The sequence below is a fragment of the Rattus norvegicus genome, chromosome 19, assembly GCF_036323735.1.
Source record: "Rattus norvegicus strain BN/NHsdMcwi chromosome 19, GRCr8, whole genome shotgun sequence".
In the NCBI taxonomy this organism is placed as follows: domain Eukaryota; kingdom Metazoa; phylum Chordata; class Mammalia; order Rodentia; family Muridae; genus Rattus; species Rattus norvegicus.
Window position 1 is genome coordinate 74,087,759 of NC_086037.1, and position 22,138 is coordinate 74,109,896.

General features: G+C 38.7%; 1 protein-coding gene across 4 annotated transcripts in view; it reads left to right on the plus strand.

Moving 5' to 3' along the window:
• Window positions 1-22,138, plus strand: part of Ccdc7b (coiled-coil domain containing 7B) — a 73,285-nt gene that overhangs the window by 8,220 nt on the left and 42,927 nt on the right. For 3 of the 4 annotated variants that reach the window (XM_039098124.2, XM_039098123.2, XM_039098126.2), the window contains 5 exons: window positions 2,633-2,752; window positions 7,882-7,965; window positions 18,710-18,730; window positions 18,986-19,018; window positions 19,683-19,834. In XM_039098124.2, the coding sequence (XP_038954052.1) occupies window positions 2,633-2,752; window positions 7,882-7,965; window positions 18,710-18,730; window positions 18,986-19,018; window positions 19,683-19,834 (410 nt within the window). The remainder of the gene's footprint in view (window positions 1-2,632; window positions 2,753-7,881; window positions 7,966-18,709; window positions 18,731-18,985; window positions 19,019-19,682; window positions 19,835-22,138) is intronic. The other variant, XM_039098125.2, reaches the window with a different exon arrangement.

Genomic DNA, 22,138 nt, shown 5'->3' on the forward strand with positions numbered 1-22,138 from the left:
CCTGACAACCACATACTAGAATTTGAGAATCCAAGGAAAGCAGGAGTTCAACATACAGCATACTATCTGGGATAAAAACCACTCTTTCTAGCTTCCTGAAAATGAAATTTCTAAATGTCAGACTAAAGCCACCATTCCAAGTAGGACCTTGTGAGTATGAGCATCTGAAATCCCATTCCAGCTGTAGTGATGCTTGTCTGCACTTCAAGCAAGAAGAGCAAGACAGATTATAGCACTTGATATTTCCCCGTTTTTTTTTACATAAGGATTGACAATCAAGTTGTAAATAGTTTTTAAGTGGCACAAGGAGGGAAGACACCAAATTAAAGATATTATAGTTTATCATACTTCTAAGACACCTGTTAGATCACAGTTTGCTTTTGTGGAGAATGTCTTTTGAAATTTTTTGCTTTTTACTCTTTAAATTTCTTTTTAAAAATATTTTAAATGTTCATTTTACAGCCTGATTGCAGCCTCTTCCCTTCTCTTCTCCCAGTCCCACCTTTAGAAATCCCTGCCCCATTGTGCCCTCCCCTGGGTTATCTAGTGCCAGCAAGTCTAGGGACATCGTCTTCCACTGAGGTCCAACCAGGCAGTCCAAATAGTGGAGAGAGGATCCAATGGTGGAGATCAAGGACTGTGACAGCCCCTGTTCCACGTGTTAGGGCAACCACATGAACATCAAGACTGTACCTTTGCTACAAATTTGTAGGGTGTCTAGATCAAATTCCTCCATTCGTCCTACTTAGTGTCCCAAGGTCTGTGAGCCCCCGTGGTACTAGGTTACGTGACTCTGTAGGACTTCCTGGGGGTGTCCTTGTCCCCTCTGACTTTCCAACTTGTATGCCTCACTCTTCTACAGGACTCCCTGGACTCAGCCTGATGTTTGGCTGGATCTCTGCATTGGCTTCAGTCTGCTGCTGCTTAAAGCCCCTTAGGAGACAGTTATGCTAGGTTCCTGTTTGCAAGCACAGCAGAGTATAAAAATAGTGCCAGGGGTTGGCTCTCTCACATGGGATGGTCTCAAGTTGGGGCAGGTATTAGTTAGTTGTTCCTCAGTCTCTGATCGATCTTTGTCCTTGCACATCTTGTGGACAAGACATATTTTGGGGTAAAGAGTCTGTGAGTTGTTTGAGGTTCTCCCGCCTTCTTCTAGAAATCCTGTCTGGCTATAGAAGGTAGTTATTTCAGTCTCTATATTCCCCTCTTGTAGGCATCTAAGCATGTCACCCCCATAGACTCCCCATATTCTCTCCCATCATAGGACTCCAGCTAGTCACCAAAAATGTTCCGTAACCTGATTTCCATTCTCACTCCTAGGCATCTATCACCCACTTTATCCCATACCTGACCACCATCACCGTTCCCCTCCTCATGTCTTCTCCTACCCAGTTCCCTTTCTCAATTCACCTCAGATGACTATTTGGTTTCCACTTTGGAGTTTGAATCATTAATTCTCCCTTGTGTCCTCCTTATTACCCAGTATCTTTGGGTCTGTGTATTGTTGCATGGTTATCCTGTACTTTATCACTAATGTCCACGTCTAAGTGAATAATTACCATATGTGTCTTTTTGACTCTGGGTTACCTCACTCAGGATGATATATATTCTCAGGTTCCATCCATTTGCCTGCCAATTTCATGATGCCTTTGTTTTTATTTTTTAAGTATTTTTAAATATTTTAAATTTATTATTTTATGTTATGAGTACACACTGGCTGTCTTCAGACACACCAGAAGAGGGCATCAGATTCTACTACAGATGGTTGTGAGCCACCAGGTGGTTACTGGGAATTGAACTCAGGGCCTTTAGAAGAGCAGTCTGTGTTCTTAACCATGGAGTCATTTCTGGAGTCATCCAACCTGATGCCTTTGTTTTTAATCATTGAACAATATTTCATATTGTAGGTGTACCACAGTTTCTTTTCTTTTTTCAAAAAATTTGGAATTAGTTACTTTGTTTATTTACAAACCTTCCTGGTTTCCTCTTGGAAAACTCCCTATTCCATCTCTTCTTCCCCCTTCCTCCACGAGGGTGCTCCCTCATTCACCCAACCACTCCCGCCCTACCACCCTAGCATCCCCCCTACGCTTGGGCACCAAGCCTTCACAGGACCAAGGGCCTCCCCTCCCATTGATGCCAGACAAGGCCCTCTTCTGCTATATATTTTCTTTATCCATTCTTCAGTTGATGACCCTCTAGGTTGTTTCCAGTTTCTGGCTATTATGGATAGGGCTGCTATAAACATAGCTGAGCAACTGCCCTTGTAGTATGATAGGCATCCTTCTTGTATATGCCCAGGAGTGGTATAGCTCTTTACATTTCTTTTATTCAGTGTGATATTCAGAGGAAAATCAAACTTTGATGAAACTCTGCTTTCTTCCACCATTCACAGACACATACCTCTTTTAGCTATTTATCCACATAGAGAAGATACACCCTTGGAGTGTTCTCATGATGAGGTAGCAGGCTTAAACACCACTGAGCAGGGTATCTACCTGACAATGTCTGGTGAGTCAAAGAGTAGAAAGCTTATGTTCCACTGGCAATAAAGTGACATCTGTATGATTATAGTGTAACTACTTTAGTATTTTGACTATAAAGAAATGCAACTTGCTTTCCATTTTCTTAGGTTGTTTCTTCCTTGGAAAACACCTATGGAGTTCACAGTGATGATGGAGAAAAAGAAGAAGAAAAACCTGAAGAAGAAGAAGAAGAAGAGGAAGAAGAAGAAGAAGAAGAATACGTATCTGTAGGTGTATTCAATGTTAATGAAATAAATTAAGTGCTGGAAGGGGTTAACTCTTTTCTTCGGAATCCACACACACTGTTTGAATGGATCACTATCTAGACAAAGATTCTCTTGTGTCATTTGACAGAAGAATGCTAATGTTTTCAGTCTCAGCCAATTCCTTCTGTCTTAACTCTCTGTAATCTACTCTTTATAGTCTTGCTTCTATGGTGAGTTTTAAATATGAGCTTGGTTATTTTGATTGCCTTGGTTATAAGAAAGATCATTGCACTAGCAAAATGGTTCAGTGGATAAAGATGCCTGCTATTAAGCCTGACAACTTGAGTTCAGTCCTTGGGACCTACATGATGGAGGGAGAGGGTGAACTCTTGCAAGTGGTATTCTGACCTCCAAGTGTATACTTTAGCAACCAAACATGAGCCCCACCTACAGATAAATAATAAAATGTAAGTTAATAAAAAGGGTTTTGAGATTTAGTAAATTGTTGTAATTCACCTATTAATACCACAGTATGTTTCTCCTTAAGTTGGTTGTTTTATTTGTTCTTCCTGTATGTTTTAATCTTTTTTTAAAGATTTATTTATTTATTTCATGTATGTGAGTACACCGTCACTGACTTCAGACATGCCCTTTTACAGATGGTTGTGAGCCACCATGTGGTTGCTGGGAATTGAACTCAGGACCTTTGGAAGAGCAGTCGGTGCTCTTAACCACTGAACCATCTCTCCAGCCCCCTGTTTTAATCTTTTAAGGTGTTCTTAAATTTTTCTTTAGGTGAATGTGTGCATTCTGAATGTATGAATGTACACATATGTGATGATGCCTACAGATTTCAGAAAAAGACATTGGGTTAAAGTGACAGGAAGGTGAAGACATCCAATGTGGGTCCTGGGAACTGAATAACAGTCTGTTGAGAGGGCATTGGGGACCCTTAAGAGTTGAGCCACCTCACAAGCCCTGTTTTATATATACCTGACTCATCCAAACGTTTGCAGTTGAGTTTTTAACCTTTATTTTCTCATTCTTACATTGTGTGTATGAACAGCTGCATGTGCAGCATATGTATAAAGGTCAGAGGACAACTTTGTGGAGTTAGTTTACTTCTTTCACATTTACATGGGTTCCAAGGGTCAAATTCAGATTGCCAGGCCTGCCCCTTACCATCTCTTAACCATATTGCCAGCCCCCAGTTTTACTCTTCAAACATAAAATATTACCCTTTTTTATAATTAGTTTTTTAATGGATTGATTTGGGCTATATAATATTACACCTGGGGTGAACCTTCCCATAAATATGTTTAATAACTGTACTTATTTATATTGTATTTAATCTTGTTCACCACAATTTAAATTTGCACACTGTTTAGATCTTTTACATGATTTGTTTGTCCTACAGTTTGAAGGAATTGTTAATGACATGTTTAAAACTTTAGTTTCTACACATTTGACATCAGTGACAGGCATATGGTGGTTGTTTGTGATGATCTTTGATCTTGTGATATTAGTCATTGTATCATTTAACTCTCAGAACTTTATGCTGATATATTGAAGGGATAATTACGTTGTCCTCACCAGATACTCTAATTTCTTTCACTCAGACTTCCAGTCTGAATGCTTTTCAGTTCCTTATTTGGACTTACAATGGTTTGGGCATTGTAGTAAATAATAGTGGTAAAAATGAGGACCTTGTTGCTTTCCAGTAGCTGTGCTCAGAGAAGGCTAAAAGTACAATTCAGGCTTAGCCCTAAAAACACAGTGAAAAAGAAAAAAAGGGCCAGATACTTCTATGAAACATTTAGCCTAGTGATTTGCCCTTGGTGTGAGAAGTGGAAAACCACTTTTCACTGTCACACAGCTGTGCTGTACTATCAGGTAGTGGTCAGAGCATTGGTCACTGCATGACTTACACACATAACTAGACTTAGCTTATGGATTAGATCCCCTCACCCCAGAAATACTTAGAGCGTATCTAACATTGAGGAAAGATCAATCTTCCAAGTTTCAGGGGACACTTGAGTGTTTAAATTTTGCTTACTTCCTGAGTCTAAGGCGCTGCCTTCTTCCTTCCTGGAGGGAACTTTTCAAATCTGAGGCAATCTGTGCAACAGCCTGAAAAGACTGATGAATGCTCAGCTGGATTTCTTCATCTCACAAATTCTGTTGTCCATACCAGAGTGCTTTGAGATTGTATGTAGGTAAGACCATCCTGCTTCTTGCATGCCCACTTTAGATAGGTTGGGCTTTGGGTCTTTGTTTCTTTTGAGCTTGTTCTGTGGAATTCAGTTCCTCAAATTTTATGTTGTCACGTTTTCTGTTTCCTCACTGAAGACTATGGAAGTTAATTTTTAGTTTTTCTTTTCTTTTGTGACAGTAGCACTGGAGTTCGGTGTCTCATTTCTTTTTACATTTCAGTGCGAAATGAGACCTTTGACTCCTTTCTTTGGGTATTCATACCAGTGTTCTTCAGCAGTGTGGTTTTATTTCATTGAACTCATTGGGACACATGCCTATCTTTAGAGGCAGGGTATTTTATTTTATTTTATCCTTGTGGTATATTTATTTCAGTATCTTTTACTTTGTCTCATTTTATTTTTTTATATTAATTTTGTTAGAATTTCCTATGTAACTATCATATTTGCAACATTTCTCCCTTCTCCCTTCAACAACTTCACTACCTCCCTCATATTCATGGCTTCTTATACTTTACTTAGTATTGTATAATATATGTGTATGTATAAATGTAAATGTTTGTATACACAATAAGCCTACAATGGCCTGTACACAGCCCATTGGATTCCTTTAATACTGCTCATTTGTAAATGATTTTAGAGTAGACCAATTGGGATAGAATAACCTCTCAGAGGACTCATCCGTGGAGAAAAATTAGTTTCCCTCATTCAGGATCTATTCATTGCCTGTATCTCTTCATTTAGGATTAGGGCCCTTTGAGATTTTCCTCATCTACATTGTCATATTAGCTGGTGTTGGCATTTTTCATGTCTTGTTTAGGCAACTATATTGTTGAGATTTTATGTGGCACAACTTCCTGTCAATATGGAAGATATTCCACAGCAGATATCCTGGTACTCTTGCTCTTACAGTATTTCTGCTCCTTCTTCTACAGTGCTCCCCAGGCCTTATTTATCAGGGTTGTTTTGTAGATGTATTGACTGGAAGTGAGACCCCATAGTCAGTTGTTCTTTCCATTATAGTCAGTTGTGGGCTTTTATGATGGTCTCCTACATGCTGCAAAATAAGCTTCTTTGAGGAGGAATAAGAGCTTTATCTCTTTGTGTATATAAGGAGATGGATTAGATGCAGTCAGAGATTAGAATGGTTCTCCTTTAAGTCCATGAACTCTCCAGTCACAGGGAGTTGACCACATTTACAGTACTGGTAATAAATTCTGTCCTACTTAGCAGACCTTAAGTCAAATGAGATAGTGTTGGGTTACCATAGCATATAAGTCCCACTAGTGCATCTTTCAGGATATCTACACATTTTAGTCATTGTTATGGAACTGGAAATTTTTAACTACTATCATAATCATTAGTAGTAGTAGATAAATGTTACTATTTGCACCAAAAATGAAGTTTTGTTAGTCTTAAAGAAACTGTAATATGAACTAGTAGTATGCATGTGGTAATCAGCTTTTCTGACATCTATTGTCATAATTCTTACTGATTTCCTTATCTGTATAGATGTCAGTTCCTGAACTTATTTCAGTGACCCTGGCCTCTGCCTACAACCTCCTTTGTTTTCCTGTAGCCTATTTCATATTATGATAGCAGTTCTTCAGTCTCCCTAGGGCATGAAAACTATTGGTCCTGCCAATTATGTATCCCAAATTATCCTTGTATCCTCTCTCTACTAGCTTAAATTGCATAGTACAGAAGGTATCATTATCACTCCTTAGCATATCTGGTAAATTCTGTTGGCTTCTTTTGTCTATTGTAGTGGTCTTTGGATATTTAGTTGTAATGTATTTGGGTAAACTATAAACCTTGTCAAATTGATCTTTAGTCTGTGGCAATTAAATGCAATAGTGGAATGGAATGAACTGTCTTTATGTTTGTGACTGGTTAATCTTCTCTATTTTTTAACTCTCTAGGATGATTCTTCCAGTGTTTGTTTGAATACTAATGGTTGAAATCTCAGCCGAAAGTATGAGTGAGAAGCACTCTATGACTTCTTTAACTTTTTGAGGTGGTCAGTGGGTAAAGATGCTTACCATTAAGCCTGATGATCTGAGTTCAATCTTTGGTACTCACATGAACATCCATTCCTGTTCTTGGATCTCCACTGGATAATATGGCATGCATATATACACAAATACACAAATAATCCTTAAATTTTTTTGAGACAAGCTAAGTTCCCTTGAATATTCTCTGGAGTTCAATATGGCCTGAAACTTGAAACCTCCTGCCTCATCTTTCCAAGTGCTGGAATAATGCATATGTCTCATCAGTTTTGTTCCTATGAATATATTAATGGCTATTCTTTAGTGGACACCTTCTTCTGTGAGAATCTTAACTGGAAATAAGTGTGTAAGATTGCTTTAACATGGGTTGGGTTCTGATATAGAAATATCTACCAGAAGATATTTAACCATCACACTGTATTGATGATTGGCTACTAGAAGATAACACTGAAAGGCTACAGATTTTGCAAGTATATTCACAGACAAAAATTGTAGTTCACATTCTTTTCTACTTTTGTGATGTTGGGGTTTGCCAGACTTCTCTACCACTTAGCTTCATCCATATTGTACATTACATTCTAACATGTGCAATTCTATATACTATAACACAGGAGTTCTTTTCTTTAGACCATCCTAAAAGCAGTAGAGTAAGGTTGGGCTGCTAGAGTCTCTGCAGTTGTATATATGAGAAAAGGAAAACATACTGTGTCATCAGTCTCAGGATATACTTCTTTCCACAATTAATTTCTAGTAGGGTTTGTTGGGATAACATTTAAAACATGGCTTCTTGCTACCCAAGTTTGAAGCAGCAGAAATTACACAGAACCAAAATATTTTCCAAATACATTTAAATAGATTAAGAAATAAGTGGATATACAAGTGAGCTTTAAAGTTGAAGGTAACTCTATTTTGTGGTTCTTTTTGGAAGGTTGGTGATGATATGAATTCATTCTTGTTGTGCTGTTCACAATTTGCCGCTCAGCTGGAGGAAGCAGTTAAGGAAGAACGTAATGTATGTATTCCAAGTCTTGCCCGGTGAAAACTATGAGAGCTTGTATTGATTGTAGAAACTGTGATGTGATGTCCAGTAAGCAATATTAGCCTAAAATCAGTCCTTTAGGGAATTTAAAAAGTCATTAGAAAATATTTTATTTTATTTTTTTCTCAATGCAGACATATCTGTGGATTTTTCTTTAAATACAATATTAATACAGTATTTTCAAATATGATCTCTATACTATATTTTTATTTTTAAAATAAACCTGTATTATCAAAATCATGTTAGGATTAATGCTAATTTATCATTAATAAAATATTTTTTAAAAAAGGATCATCATAGTACTAATTCCCAGTATGTAAAAATACTATTAGCATAGACATGGTTGACTTTCTGCTTTTCCTTACATATTATAATTTTCCCCTTGTTGATATATATATAATATCTATATATATAATATTTCAAAAAAATTAAATAATGTGTGGCATGATAGACAGCTCAGTGGTTAAGAGTATTTGTTGCTCTTGCAGAAGAGTCAGACTTGGTTCCCAGTAGGTACATGGTCACTCACACTCATGTGTAACTCTAGTTCCAGGAGCTTCAGCACACTCTTCTGGCCTCTGCAGGGATACATGTAATATATACACGCAAACATTCTTAAGAGAAAACCACAGAAAATAAAAATGAAACTTTTTAAATTTTTAAATAATATCACATTTTTCTTATTTCCAAGTGTACTTTAAGTTTTAAAACATACCATGGTCGATAAGGCCTCTGGGCTCCCGTGGGGGAGGGCCCAGGAGCGGCAGGACCCCTGCCTGAGACACCACTGGAACCTGAAAGAAACAGACCGGATAAACAGTTCTCTGCACCCAAATCCCGTGGGAAGGAGAGCTAAACCTTCAGAGAGGCAGACAGGCCTGGGAAACCAGAAGAGACTGCTCCCTGCACACACATCTCGGACGCCAGAGGAAAAAGCCAAAGACCATCTGGAACCCTGGTGCACTGAAGCTCCCGGAAGGGGCAGCACAGGTCTTCCTGGTTGCTGCCGCTGCAGAGAGCCCCTGGGCAGCACCCCACGAGCGAACTTGAGCCTCGGGACCACAGGTAAGACCAAATTTTCTGCTGCAAGAAAGCTGCCTGGTGAGCTTGGGACACACGGAAGCAGAATTTCTCTAGAACCGGGCACGTTCTGTGTTTACCGGAAGTCCCACACCCGCGGATCCCGGCCCGCAGCAGCTCTCTGCTCCCAGACCCGGTGAGAGAGAGACCCAACCGCCTGGTCAGGTGGGCACTCCTGAGGCTGCAGAGCGGAAGAGACCACCAACACTGCTCACCCCTGCCCACATCCCTGGCCCAAGAGGAAACTGTATAAGGCCTCTGGGCTCCCGTGGGGGAGGGCCCAGGAGCGGCAGGACCCCTGCCAGAGACACCGCCGGACCCTGAAGGAAACAGACCGGATAAACAGTTCTCTGCACCCAAATCCTGTGGGAGGGAGAGCTAAACCTTCAGAGAGGCAGACAGGCCTGGGAAACCAGAAGAGACTGCTCCCTGCACACACATCTCGGACGCCAGAGGAAAAAGCCAAAGACCATCTGGAACCCTGGTGCACTGAAGCTCCCGGAAGGGGCGACACAGGTCTTCCTGGTTGCTGCCGCTGCAGAGAGCCCCTGGACAGCACCCCACGAGCAAACCTGAGCCTCGGGACCACAGGTAAGACCAAATTTTCTGCTGCAAGAAAGCTGCCTGGTGAACTCAAGACACAGGCCCACAGGAACAGCTGAAGACCTGTAGAGAGGAAAAACTACACGCCCGAAAGCAGAACACTCTGTCCCCAAAACTGACTGAAAGAGAGGAAAACAGGTCTACAGCACTCCTGACACACAGGCTTATAGGACAGTCTAGCCACTGTCAGAAATAGCAGAACAAAGTAACACTAGAGATAATCTGATGGCGAGAGGCAAGCGCAGGAACCCAAGCAACAGAAACCAAGACTACATGCCATCATCGGAGCCCAATTCTCCCACCAAAACAAACATGGAATATCCAAACACACCAGAAAAGCAAGATCTAGTTTCAAAATCATATTTGATCATGATGCTGGAGGACTTCAAGAAAGACCTGAACACACTTAGGGAAACACAGGAAAACATTAATAAACAAGTAAAAGCCTACAGAGAGGAATCGCAAAAATCCCTGAAAGAATTCCAGGAAAACACAATCAAACAGTTGAAGGAATTAAAAATGGAAATAGAAGCAATCAAGAAAGAACACATGGAAACAACCCTGGATATAGAAAACCAAAAGAAGAGACAAGGAGCTGTAGATACAAGCTTCACCAACAGAATACAAGAGATGGAAGAGAGAATCTCGGGAGCGGAAGATTCCCTAGAAATCATTGACTCAACTGTCAAAGATAATGTAAAGCGGAAAAAGCTACTGGTCCAAAACATACAGGAAATCCAGGACTCAATGAGAAGATCAAACCTAAGGATAATAGGTATAGAAGAGAGTGAAGACTCCCAGCTCAAAGGACCAGTAAATATCTTCAACAAAATCATAGAAGAAAACTTCCCTAACCTAAAAAAAGAGATACCCATAGACATACAAGAAGCCTACAGAACTCCAAATAGATTGAACCAGAAAAGAAACACCTCCCGTCACATAATTGTCAAAACACCAAACGCACAAAATAAAGAAAGAATATTAAAAGCAGTAAGGGAAAAAGGTCAAGTAACATATAAAGGGAGACCTATCAGAATCACACCAGACTTCTCGCCAGAAACTATGAAGGCCAGAAGATCCTGGACTGATGTTATACAGACCCTAAGAGAACACAAATGCCAGCCCAGATTACTGTATCCAGCAAAACTCTCAATTAACATTGATGGAGAAACCAAGATATTCCATGACAAAACCAAATTTACACAATATCTTTCTACAAATCCAGCACTACAAAGGATAATAAATTGTAAAGCCCAACATAAGGAGGCAAGCTATACCCTAGAAGAAGCAAGAAACTAATCGTCTTGGCAACAAAACAAAGAGAATGAAAGCACACAAACATAACCTCACATCCAAATATGAATATAACGGAAAGCAATAATCACTATTCCTTAATATCTCTCAATATCAATGGACTCAACTCCCCAATAAAAAGACATAGATTAACAAACTGGATACGCAACGAGGACCCTGCATTCTGCTGCCTACAGGAAACACACCTCAGAGACAAAGACAGACACTACCTCAGAGTGAAAGGCTGGAAAACAACTTTCCAAGCAAATGGTCAGAAGAAGCAAGCTGGAGTAGCCATTCTAATATCAAATAAAATCAATTTCCAACTAAAAGTCATCAAAAAAGATAAGGAAGGACACTTCATATTCATCAAAGGAAAAATCAACCAAGATGAACTCTCAATCCTAAATATCTATGCCCCAAATACAAGGGCACCTACATACGTAAAAGAAACCTTACTAAAGCTCAAAACACACATTGCACCTCACACAATAATAGTGGGACATTTCAACACCCCACTCTCATCAATGGACAGATCATGGAAACAGAAATTAAACAGTGATGTAGACAGACTAAGAGAAGTCATGAGCCAAATGGACTTAACGGATATTTATAGAACATTCTATCCTAAAGCAAAAGGATATACCTTCTTCTCAGCTCCTCATGGTACTTTCTCCAAAATTGACCATATAATTGGTCAAAAAACGGGCCTCAACAGGTACAGAAAGATAGAAATAATCCCATGCGTGCTATCGGACCACCACGGCCTAAAACTGGTCTTCAATAACAATAAGGGAAGAATGCCCACATATACGTGGAAATTGAACAATGCTCTACTCAATGATAACCTGGTCAAGGAAGAAATAAAGAAAGAAATTAAAAACTTTTTAGAATTTAATGAAAATGAAGATACAACATACTCAAACTTATGGGACACAATGAAAGCTGTGCTAAGAGGAAAACTCATAGCGCTGAGTGCCTGCAGAAAGAAACAGGAAAGAGCATATGTCAGCAGCTTGACAGCACACCTAAAAGCTCTAGAACAAAAAGAAGCAAATACACCCAGGAGGAGTAGAAGGCAGGAAATAATCAAACTCAGAGCTGAAATCAACCAAGTAGAAACAAAAAGGACCATAGAAAGAATCAACAGAACCAAAAGTTGGTTCTTTGAGAAAATCAACAAGATAGATAAACCCTTAGCCAGACTAACGAGAGGACACAGAGAGTGTGTCCAAATTAACAAAATCAGAAATGAAAAGGGAGACATAACTACAGATTCGGAGGAAATTCAAAAAATCATCAGATCTTACTATAAAAACCTATATTCAACAAAATTTGAAAATCTTCAGGAAATGGACAATTTCCTAGACAGATACCAGGTATCGAAGTTAAATCAGGAACAGATAAACCAGTTAAACAACCCCATAACTCCTAAGGAAATAGAAGCAGTCATTAAAGGTCTCCCAACCAAAAAGAGCCCAGGTCCAGACGGGTTTAGTGCAGAATTCTATCAAACCTTCATAGAAGACCTCATACCAATATTATCCAAACTATTCCACAAAATTGAAACAGATGAAGCCCTACCGAATTCCTTCTACGAAGCCACAATTACTCTTATACCTAAACCACACAAAGACACAACAAAGAAAGAGAACTTCAGACCAATTTCCCTTATGAATATCGACGCAAAAATACTCAATAATAGGAATCAGAGAAAGAACTGGAAGAGCTTGAAGGGGCTCGAGACCCCAAAAGTACAACAATGCCAAGCAACCAGAGCTTCCAGGGACTAAGCCACTACCTAAAGACTATACATGGACTGACCCTGGACTCTGACCCCATAGGTAGCAATGAATATCCTAGTAAGAGCACCAGTGGAAGGGGAAGCCCTGGGTCCTGCTAAGACTGAACCCCCAGTGAACTAGTCTATGGGGGGAGGGCGGCAATGGGGGCAGGGTTGGGAGGGGAACACCCATAAGGAAGGGGAGGGGGGAGGGGGATGTTTGCCCGGAAACCGGGAAAGGGAATAACACTCGAAATGTATATAAGAAATACTCAAGTTAATAAAAAAAAAAAAAAAGAAATGTATATAAGAAATACTCAAGTTAATAAAAAAAAAAAATACTCAATAAAATTCTGGCAAACCGAATTCAAGAGCACATCAAAACAATCATCCACCATGATCAAGTAGGCTTCATCCCAGGCATGCAGGGATGGTTTAATATACGGAAAACCATCAACGTGATCCATTATATAAACAAACTGAAAGAACAGAACCACATGATCATTTCATTAGATGCTGAGAAAGCATTTGACAAAATTCAACACCCCTTCATGATAAAAGTCCTGGAAAGAATAGGAATTCAAGGCCCATACCTAAACATAGTAAAAGCCATATACAGCAAACCAGTTGCTAACATTAAACTAAATAGAGAGAAACTTGAAGCAATCCCACTAAAATCAGGGACTAGACAAGGCTGCCCACTCTCTCCCTACTTATTCAATATAGTTCTTGAAGTTCTAGCCAGAGCAATCAGACAACAAAAGGAGATCAAAGGGATACAGATCGGAAAAGAAGAGGTCAAAATATCACTATTTGCAGATGACATGATAGTATATTTAAGTGATCCCAAAAGTTCCACCAGAGAACTACTAAAGCTGATAAACAACTTCAGCAAAGTGGCTGGGTATAAAATTAACTCAAATAAATCAGTAGTCTTCCTCTATACAAAAGAGAAACAAGCCGAGAAAGAAATTAGGGAAACGACACCCTTCATAATAGACCCAAATAATATAAAGTACCTCGGTGTGACTTTAACCAAGCAAGTAAAAGATCTGTACAATAAGAACTTCAAGACACTGAGGAAAGAAATTGAAGAAGACCTCAGAAGATGGAAAGATCTCCCATGCTCATGGATTGGCAGGATTAATATGGTAAAAATGGCCATTTTACCAAAAGCAATCTACAGATTCAATGCAATCCCCATCAAAATACCAATCCAATTCTTCAAAGAGTTAGACAGAACAATTTGCAAATTCATCTGGAATAACAAAAAACCCAGGATAGCTAAAGCTATCCTCAACAATAAAAGGACTTCAGGGGGAATCACTATCCCTGAACTCAAGCAGTATTACAGAGCAATAGTGATAAAAACTGCATGGTATTGGTACAGAGACAGACAGATAGACCAATGGAATAGAATTGAAGACCCAGAAATGAACCCACACACCTATGGTCACTTGATTTTTGACAAAGGAGCCAAAACCATCCAATGGAAAAAAGATAGCATTTTCAGCAAATGGTGCTGGTTCAACTGGAGGGCAACATGTAGAAGAATGCAGATCGATCCATGCTTATCACCCTGTACAAAGCTTAAGTCCAAGTGGATCAAGGACCTCCACATCAAACCAGACACACTCAAACTAATAGAAGAAAAACTAGGGAAGCATCTGGAACACATGGGCACTGGAAAAAATTTCCTGAACAAAACACCAATGGCTTATGCTCTAAGATCAAGAATCGACAAATGGGATCTCATAAAACTGCAAAGCTTCTGTAAGGCAAAGGACACTGTGGTTAGGACAAAACGGCAACCAACAGATTGGGAAAAGATCTTTACCAATCCTACAACAGATAGAGGCCTTATTTCCAAAATATACAAAGAACTCAAGAAGTTAGACCGCAGGGAAACAAAAAACCCTATTAAAAAATGGGGTTCAGAGCTAAACAAAGAATTCACAGCTGAGGAATGCCGAATGGCGGAGAAACACCTAAAGAAATGTTCAACATCTTTAGTCATAAGGGAAATGCAAATCAAAACAACCCTGAGATTTCACCTCACACCAGTGAGAATGGCTAAGATCAAAAACTCAGGTGACAGCAGATGCTGGCGAGGATGTGGAGAAAGAGGAACACTCCTCCATTGTTGGTGGGATTGCAGACTGGTAAAACCATTCTGGAAATCAGTGTGGAGGTTCCTCAGAAAATTGGACATTGAACTGCCTGAGGATCCAGCTATACCTCTCTTGGGCATATACCCAAAAGATGCCTCAACATATAAAAGAGACACGTGCTCCACTATGTTCATCGCAGCCTTATTTATAATAGCCAGAAAATGGAAAGAACCCAGATGCCCTTCAACAGAGGAATGGATACAGAAAATGTGGTACATCTACACAATGGAATATTACTCAGCTATCAAAAACAACGAGTTTATGAAATTCGTAGGCAAATGGTTGGAACTGGAAAATATCATCCTGAGTGAGCTAACCCAATCACAGAAAGACATACATGGTATGCACTCATTGATAAGTGGCTATTAGCCCAAATGCTTGAATTACCCTAGATCCCTAGAACAAACGAAACTCAAGACGGATGATCAAAATGTGAATGCTTCACTCCTTCTTTAAATGAGGAAAAAGAATACCCTTGGCAGGGAAGGGAGAGGCAAAGATTAAAACAGAGACTGAAGGAACACCCATTCAGAGCCTGCCCCACATGTGGCCCATACATATACAGCCACCCAATTAGACAAGATGGATGAAGCAAAGAAGTGCAGACCGACAGGAGCCGGATGTAGATCGCTCCTGAGAGACACAGCCAGAATACAGCAAATACAGAGGCGAATGCCAGCAGCAAACCACTGAACTGAGAATAGGTCCCCTATTGAAGGAATCAGAGAAAGAACTGGAAGAGCTTGAAGGGGCTCGAGACCCCAAAAGTACAACAATGCCAAGCAACCAGAGCTTCCAGGGACTAAGCCACTACCTAAAGACTATACATGGACTGACCCTGGACTCTGACCCCATAGGTAGCAATGAATACCCTAGTAAGAGCACCAGTGGAAGGGGAAGCCCTGGGTCCTGCTAAGACTGAACCCCCAGTGAACTAGTCTATGGGGGGAGGGCGGCAATGGGGGGAGGGTTGGGAGGGGAACACCCATAAGGAAGGGGAGGGGGGAGGGGGATGTTTGCCCGGAAACCGGGAAAGGGAATAACACTCGAAATGTATATAAGAAATACTCAAGTTAATAAAAAAAAAAATTAAAAAAAAAAAAACATACCATGGTCATTATATTTACAAGACATTTTGGACTGGTCAACATTTAGTGTGTGTTCAGTATACACTATATAGTTAATAATACATAACATCATGTACTTTTTATCCTGTAATATATAGATATGTCCAACTTCATTTGTAATGTTCTTTAATTGACATCATTTGTTGTAGGCTTAGATTTTTCAAAATCTATTTATGGTTCTTTAACGCTTCAACCTTCCTTCTAGCTCACTGAACAAAGGTAGAGGAAATAGAAGATTATTAGGAAAAGGGATGGTGGTCTGTTTAGAAATAGTTTCTGGGGCAATTCTACCCTTCCCTATCAAGATAACAGCAATCTAGTCCAATAGTAAATGCCAAACAGGAATCAATAGCAACAGGACAATCCAGCAGAAACAGCAAGGCCTCCCAGAAGTGACCAGAGTCAGCCAGAGTAACAGGAGAAGTTGGTGTGCTTCTCTCTATAAAGTCAAGACCAGTAAAGATCAGGGAAGACCAGGAAAGCATTGATTTTGTTAGTGATGCAAGAGCCTCTCTCACTGTGGTGTTTTATTTATATTCTTTCTAAACATCACATGTCTGTTTTCAGTAAAATATCGCATGCTTTCCCACAAGACAGCTTCTAGAAAAACATCAGGTGACACAACTGAGTTTTTAAAGAAACCACTAAATTCCACTTCAATTTGTCTTTGCCTTTTCCCCATCTCCCTTTTCCTCCTTTAGTCATGTGTTTCATAATTCCTAATGACTGTTTTGTCTCAATGGCTTCTATTTTGTGCTTCTGCTTTGCATGTTACTTTATCTGATACAAATGTACTTACTGCTTTTTGTTTATATTTTCCAATTAAATATTTACCTTTTTAAATACCTCTAACATTATTTTGGGTCCGTTTCTAATGGGAGAAAAAATATTTCAAAACTTTTCTCAAAGTTTTCATTAATCCAAACAATATTTTACCATATGGACATGGAACTATAGACCTGTAGAACAAGCAGAGAACCCAGAAGTAAAGTGCCTGCCTGTTGCATAAGCATGAGGATCTGAGGTAGATCCCCAACATCTACATAATATCTGGTTGGTGCACATCTCTAAGCCTTATACTGGGATGAGGGATGGAGATGGATGGATCCATGAAGCTTGCTGCTCTAGCCAATTGGTAAGCTCCAGGATCATCAAAATAGAAGTCATAACGAGAGGGAAATACAAACCACAATAGGAAAGTCTACTTAACTCAACTATATTAAAATTAAAGTCTGAGTTTATTCAACAGTGTTGAGACTGAAAAATAAACAAATATTGCATTATGGTATGAACACACATCTTTCAGGGCTTTGGAGTGGAATGTGGTGATTTGAATGAAAGTGGCTCCCATAGAGGCCATGTTTAAAAAGTTGGTTCGCAGTTGGTGGGACCATTGGGAGTTATGGCCCTGTTGGAGAAAGCATGTCACAGGGGTGGCTTTGAAACTTAAAAACCTCAGGCCATTCCCAGTGTGATTTCTCTTCTTGTTGCTTTCAGATCAAGATGTGCACTCTAGGCTGTTCCTGACACAATGCCTTTGCTCCGTCATCTTGTATTCTAACCCTTTCTTTGATAAGTTGTCTTCTTCATGATGTGTTGTCACACAACGTATAGTAATTAGGGTAAACATGCAATCCTCTCTTCAGGAAGCTTTTCATATAGTTGCTTGAAGCTCCAGCTCCATGAAGCACAATTTAGCTCAACTCAGACTTCAGCATGAAAAGCAGTCATTTATAGTCATGAGCTGAATGCTGGCCCCACTAAATATCTGATTCAGTAGCCGAGGGAAGGAAGAAGTCAAAGCGTCCTTATTTGCAGATGATACAACTCTGTATATAAAAAAACCATGCATTCCATCAATAAACCTCTACTCATAAATATGTTCAGTAAAATAAATGGACACAAAATTTAGACACTGAAATCAGTAGCTTGTTGTCTTGTATACAAATGACAAACATACATAGAAAGAAAACAGGAGAACAATATTTACAATGGCCTCAAAAACAGTCTTGGAATAATGCATGAACTTTTTATACTAACAGAACAAAGAAAATTATAAATCAAGCAATTTTCAAATACTCTTCTAGGAAAATCAGGTTGGCAGATTATGGCACAGTGGGGAAATCTCTGCTGTAGCCCTCAGATGCTAACTGATATATTCTTAGCGTTTCAGGTGCTGGAATTTATGGATCTTGTCTGTACATTGGAAACTGATTGATCTAATAATCACAAGAACATTAGGTCACACAGAGGTGGACAATAAATGGCAATTTGGAGGCTGAGATAGCCCAAGGTGATTTCCCTCTGAAATTGCACATCTCAACTGTCATTTATGTTTCAATCAGTTAAAACCCTCTTCTACAATATATAACACAGGCATGACTCTCTTCTGGAAACTTCTTTTCATGAACAAAATATTAGATGTGAATCATTTGGGGATTTCTCAAAATAGTCATAGGGAGTGAAAAACTATTTTTTTTAATTCTGGATGTAGTTGTATATTCAAGATGACCAAACTCCATAACCACTAAATTTTTATAACTTTGGAACTACAGATTTATGAATCACAGTAATTTTAGCAAATTTATTATTGTAAATTATAAGTATTACATGATACTTATTTTATCTTTAAATATATTTTCTAAAACTTTGTTTTCCAGATTTTAGAGTCTCTTTACAAGGTATGTATTTCAATTCATTGCAGCTTAAAGTAACTAAAAGTAAAAAGAAGAATGCATATCAAGCAAAGATGATCTAGGTTTTGAGATCACAGCATTCCCTGGTTGCTGCTAGATATTTTTAAGTTTATCTCACAGTTGTATGTTACTCTACCCACTTCTGAACCCTGTGTGATGCATGTGAGTTAGGACTGGTGCTTGGCAGATACAGGGTCACAGACACATGTTCATTAACTTTCTCCTTTTTTTTCTATGAAGTGGTTTCAGCAACAAGTCAACCAAATGGAGGAGGTAAAATATAACTTCTTAACTGTTAATTATATTAGTAAATATTTGACTCATTTGAAAATCAGTGTAAAATATGTATAAATCAACTGTTTCAATAATGATGTCCGTAATCATTGATTATAAAGTAATATTTTGATTTAGGTTGAAAAATAATTATTTGGTAGCAAAATGTTTATCAGTAATATGCAAATGAGTTTTCTGTATGAATCCAGGAAAGAACAGATTTGTTAAATCATTTTTCCTCCTGAAGAATAATGTAAACTTCATTCATTTTTTGCTAATTTACATAAAAGTGGTGGGAATTTATCAACTTAAAATTTCTCCTGTTTTTAAAAATTGTCTGTAATATAAGAAGACATAAAACTATATTGATTTTTTTCAAACTGTATTCTGTTCTTTAATGATATCTTTTGCATTTTGGATTTTTAAATACTTTAAAAACTAGATTAGAATAACTGGTCTCTGTGAAGACTTTCAATTCTGCTTTGTGATAGAATATATGTATTCCCTTAAGCATGAAAGAATAGTTTCCAAGGTAGCTTCAGTGATGGTTCAGAATTATTCTGATTTGATAAACTTATTCAAATTGATAAAGAAAATAATGAAATGCTCTTAAGGCATGAGATTAAAATGGATATTTAGTAACTGATTATTTTTTCTACTTTAGATAAGTAAAGACCAAAGTAATTTACAAAGAGATATTCCATCAGATAAGTTCGTCAAATTGGGCATTACACAAATTGCGAAGCTCTTACATAAATTTGAAGAAATTAGAAATCGCCTAAGGGAGCGTAAGGTGTCTGAGAAGTCTAAAGAGCCGTGAGTGAATTATAATAATTAATTGAATTAAAATCAGATGTAAACTAAATGAATGTTACTCCTTTACAAAGAACTTCTAAACGGTATCTGAATGCTTAGTTACAGTTTTTCTGATTTAAAGTTTTAATAGTGTGTAAGATGGTGTCGTTTGGTGCAGTGGACAATCGTCACATGTGGCGATTCAAAATCAATTTAGTAAAGCAAATTGGCTTTTTGGTGATACTAAACACATTTTAAGTACTCAATAGTTGTACATAGATATTATTTAAAACTTCTGTTGGATAGTCCTATCTTTAAAACATCTGGATTATAATTTTGTTTCTGAGTACTTTAAAAATACTTTAATTAAAATAGAATTAAATCACATCCCCCTTTCTTCCCTCCAGTCCCTCTGAGAAACCCTCCCATGCACCCCCTCAAGTTAATAGCCTCTTTCCCTTTATTATTTTTACACGCATATATATGTGTATGTATATGTATGCACAAATTCTTAATTACAACCTGCTGAGTTTGTTTTTGTCTACACAGAATTTCAGGACTGACCATTTCTCATTGGACAGCTAATAAAGGGGGTTTATCTCTTTTCTGAGCAGTCAAAAATTGTAATTCTTTGTCTAAGGGTGGGACCCTGCAAACATTTCCACCTTCCACATTAGCATGTCTGTTGTTATTGCCCTTGTTCTCCAGTCTTGTTTATGCAGCCATTTCTAGGATACACTGTTTCACAGCAGACTTCCAGCTATTATGGTTCTTGCAATCTTTCCACCCCCTTTCCTGAGAAGTTCTTTGAGCAATTGATGCAAGAGCTACAATGCAGATGTATCTGTTGGGGATAGGCTGCCCATGATCTGTTGATCTACACATTTTGTCCACTTGTGGATTACTGTGATGGTTTCCATTTGCTATTAAAAATGGCTTCTTTCACAAGAAGTATAGTTATATTTATCTATGAGTATAAAGATAAGATTTAGAATGTAGTTAGCAAGCGCCATCTGTGACCCCTGAGCACAGGGGTCTAGGAGCAGTAAGGGCAGGACCCTTCTGGTTGCTGCCCTCACAGAGAGCTGAAAGGCAGCCGCCAGGAGCAACTATATCCCTGAGAGCAGAACACTCTGTTCCCATAACTGGCTGAAAGAAAACAGGAAAACAGGTCTCCAGGAGTGGTGACACAGAGGCCCACAGGAGGGTCAAGCTACCATCAGAAACAGAAAGACAATCTAACACCAGAAATAACTTAATGGCAAAAGGCAAGTGCAAGAACTGAAAAAACAGAAACCAAGACTACTTGGTATCATCAGAGGGCAATTCACCCACCAAAGCAAACAATGGATATCCAAACACACCAGAAAAGCAAAATCTAGATATAAAATCACATTTTATCATGATGATGGAAGACTTTAAGAAGTTCATAAATAACTCCCTTAAGGAAATGCAGGACAACACAAGTAAACAACTAGAAGCCTTAAAGAGGAAACACAAAAATCCCTTAAAGAACTACTGGGAAAAAAATTAACAGGAGAAGGAAATGAACAAAATCGTCCAGGAGTTAAAAATGGAAATAGAAACAATAAAGGAAGAACAAAGGGAGACAACCCTGGAGATAGAAAACCTAGGGAAGAGATCAGGAGTCAAAAATGCGAGCATCACCAATAGAATACAAAACATTGAAGAGAGAAACTCAGGAGCAGAAGATACCATAGAAAACATCGACACAACTGTCAAAGATAATGCAAAATGGGAAAAGCTCCTAGCTCTAAACATATAGGAAATCCAGGACACAATGAGAAGATCAAACCTAAGGATAATAGGTATAGAAGAAAGTGAAGACTCCCAACTTAAAGGGCCAATAAATATCTTCAGCAAAATCATAAAAGAAAACTTCCCTAACCTAAAGAAAGAGATACCTATAAACATACAAGGATCCTACAGAACTCTAAATAGATTGAACCAGAAAAGAAAATCCTCCCATCACATAATAGTCAAAACACCAAATGCACAAAACAAAGAAAGAATAATAAAAGCAGTAAGGGAAAAAGGTCAAGTGACATATAAAGGCAGACCTATCAGAATTACACCAGATTTCTCACCAGAGACTATGAAAGCCAGAAGATCCTGGGCAGATGCCATACAAACCGTAAGAGAACACAAATGCCAGCCCAGGTTACTGTATCCAGCAAAACAGTCAATTAACATAGAGGGAGAAACCAAGATGTTCCAGGGCAAAACCAAATTTACACAATAACTTTCTACAAATCCAGCCCTACAAAGGATAAGAAATGGTAAGGCCCAACACAAGGAGGCAAG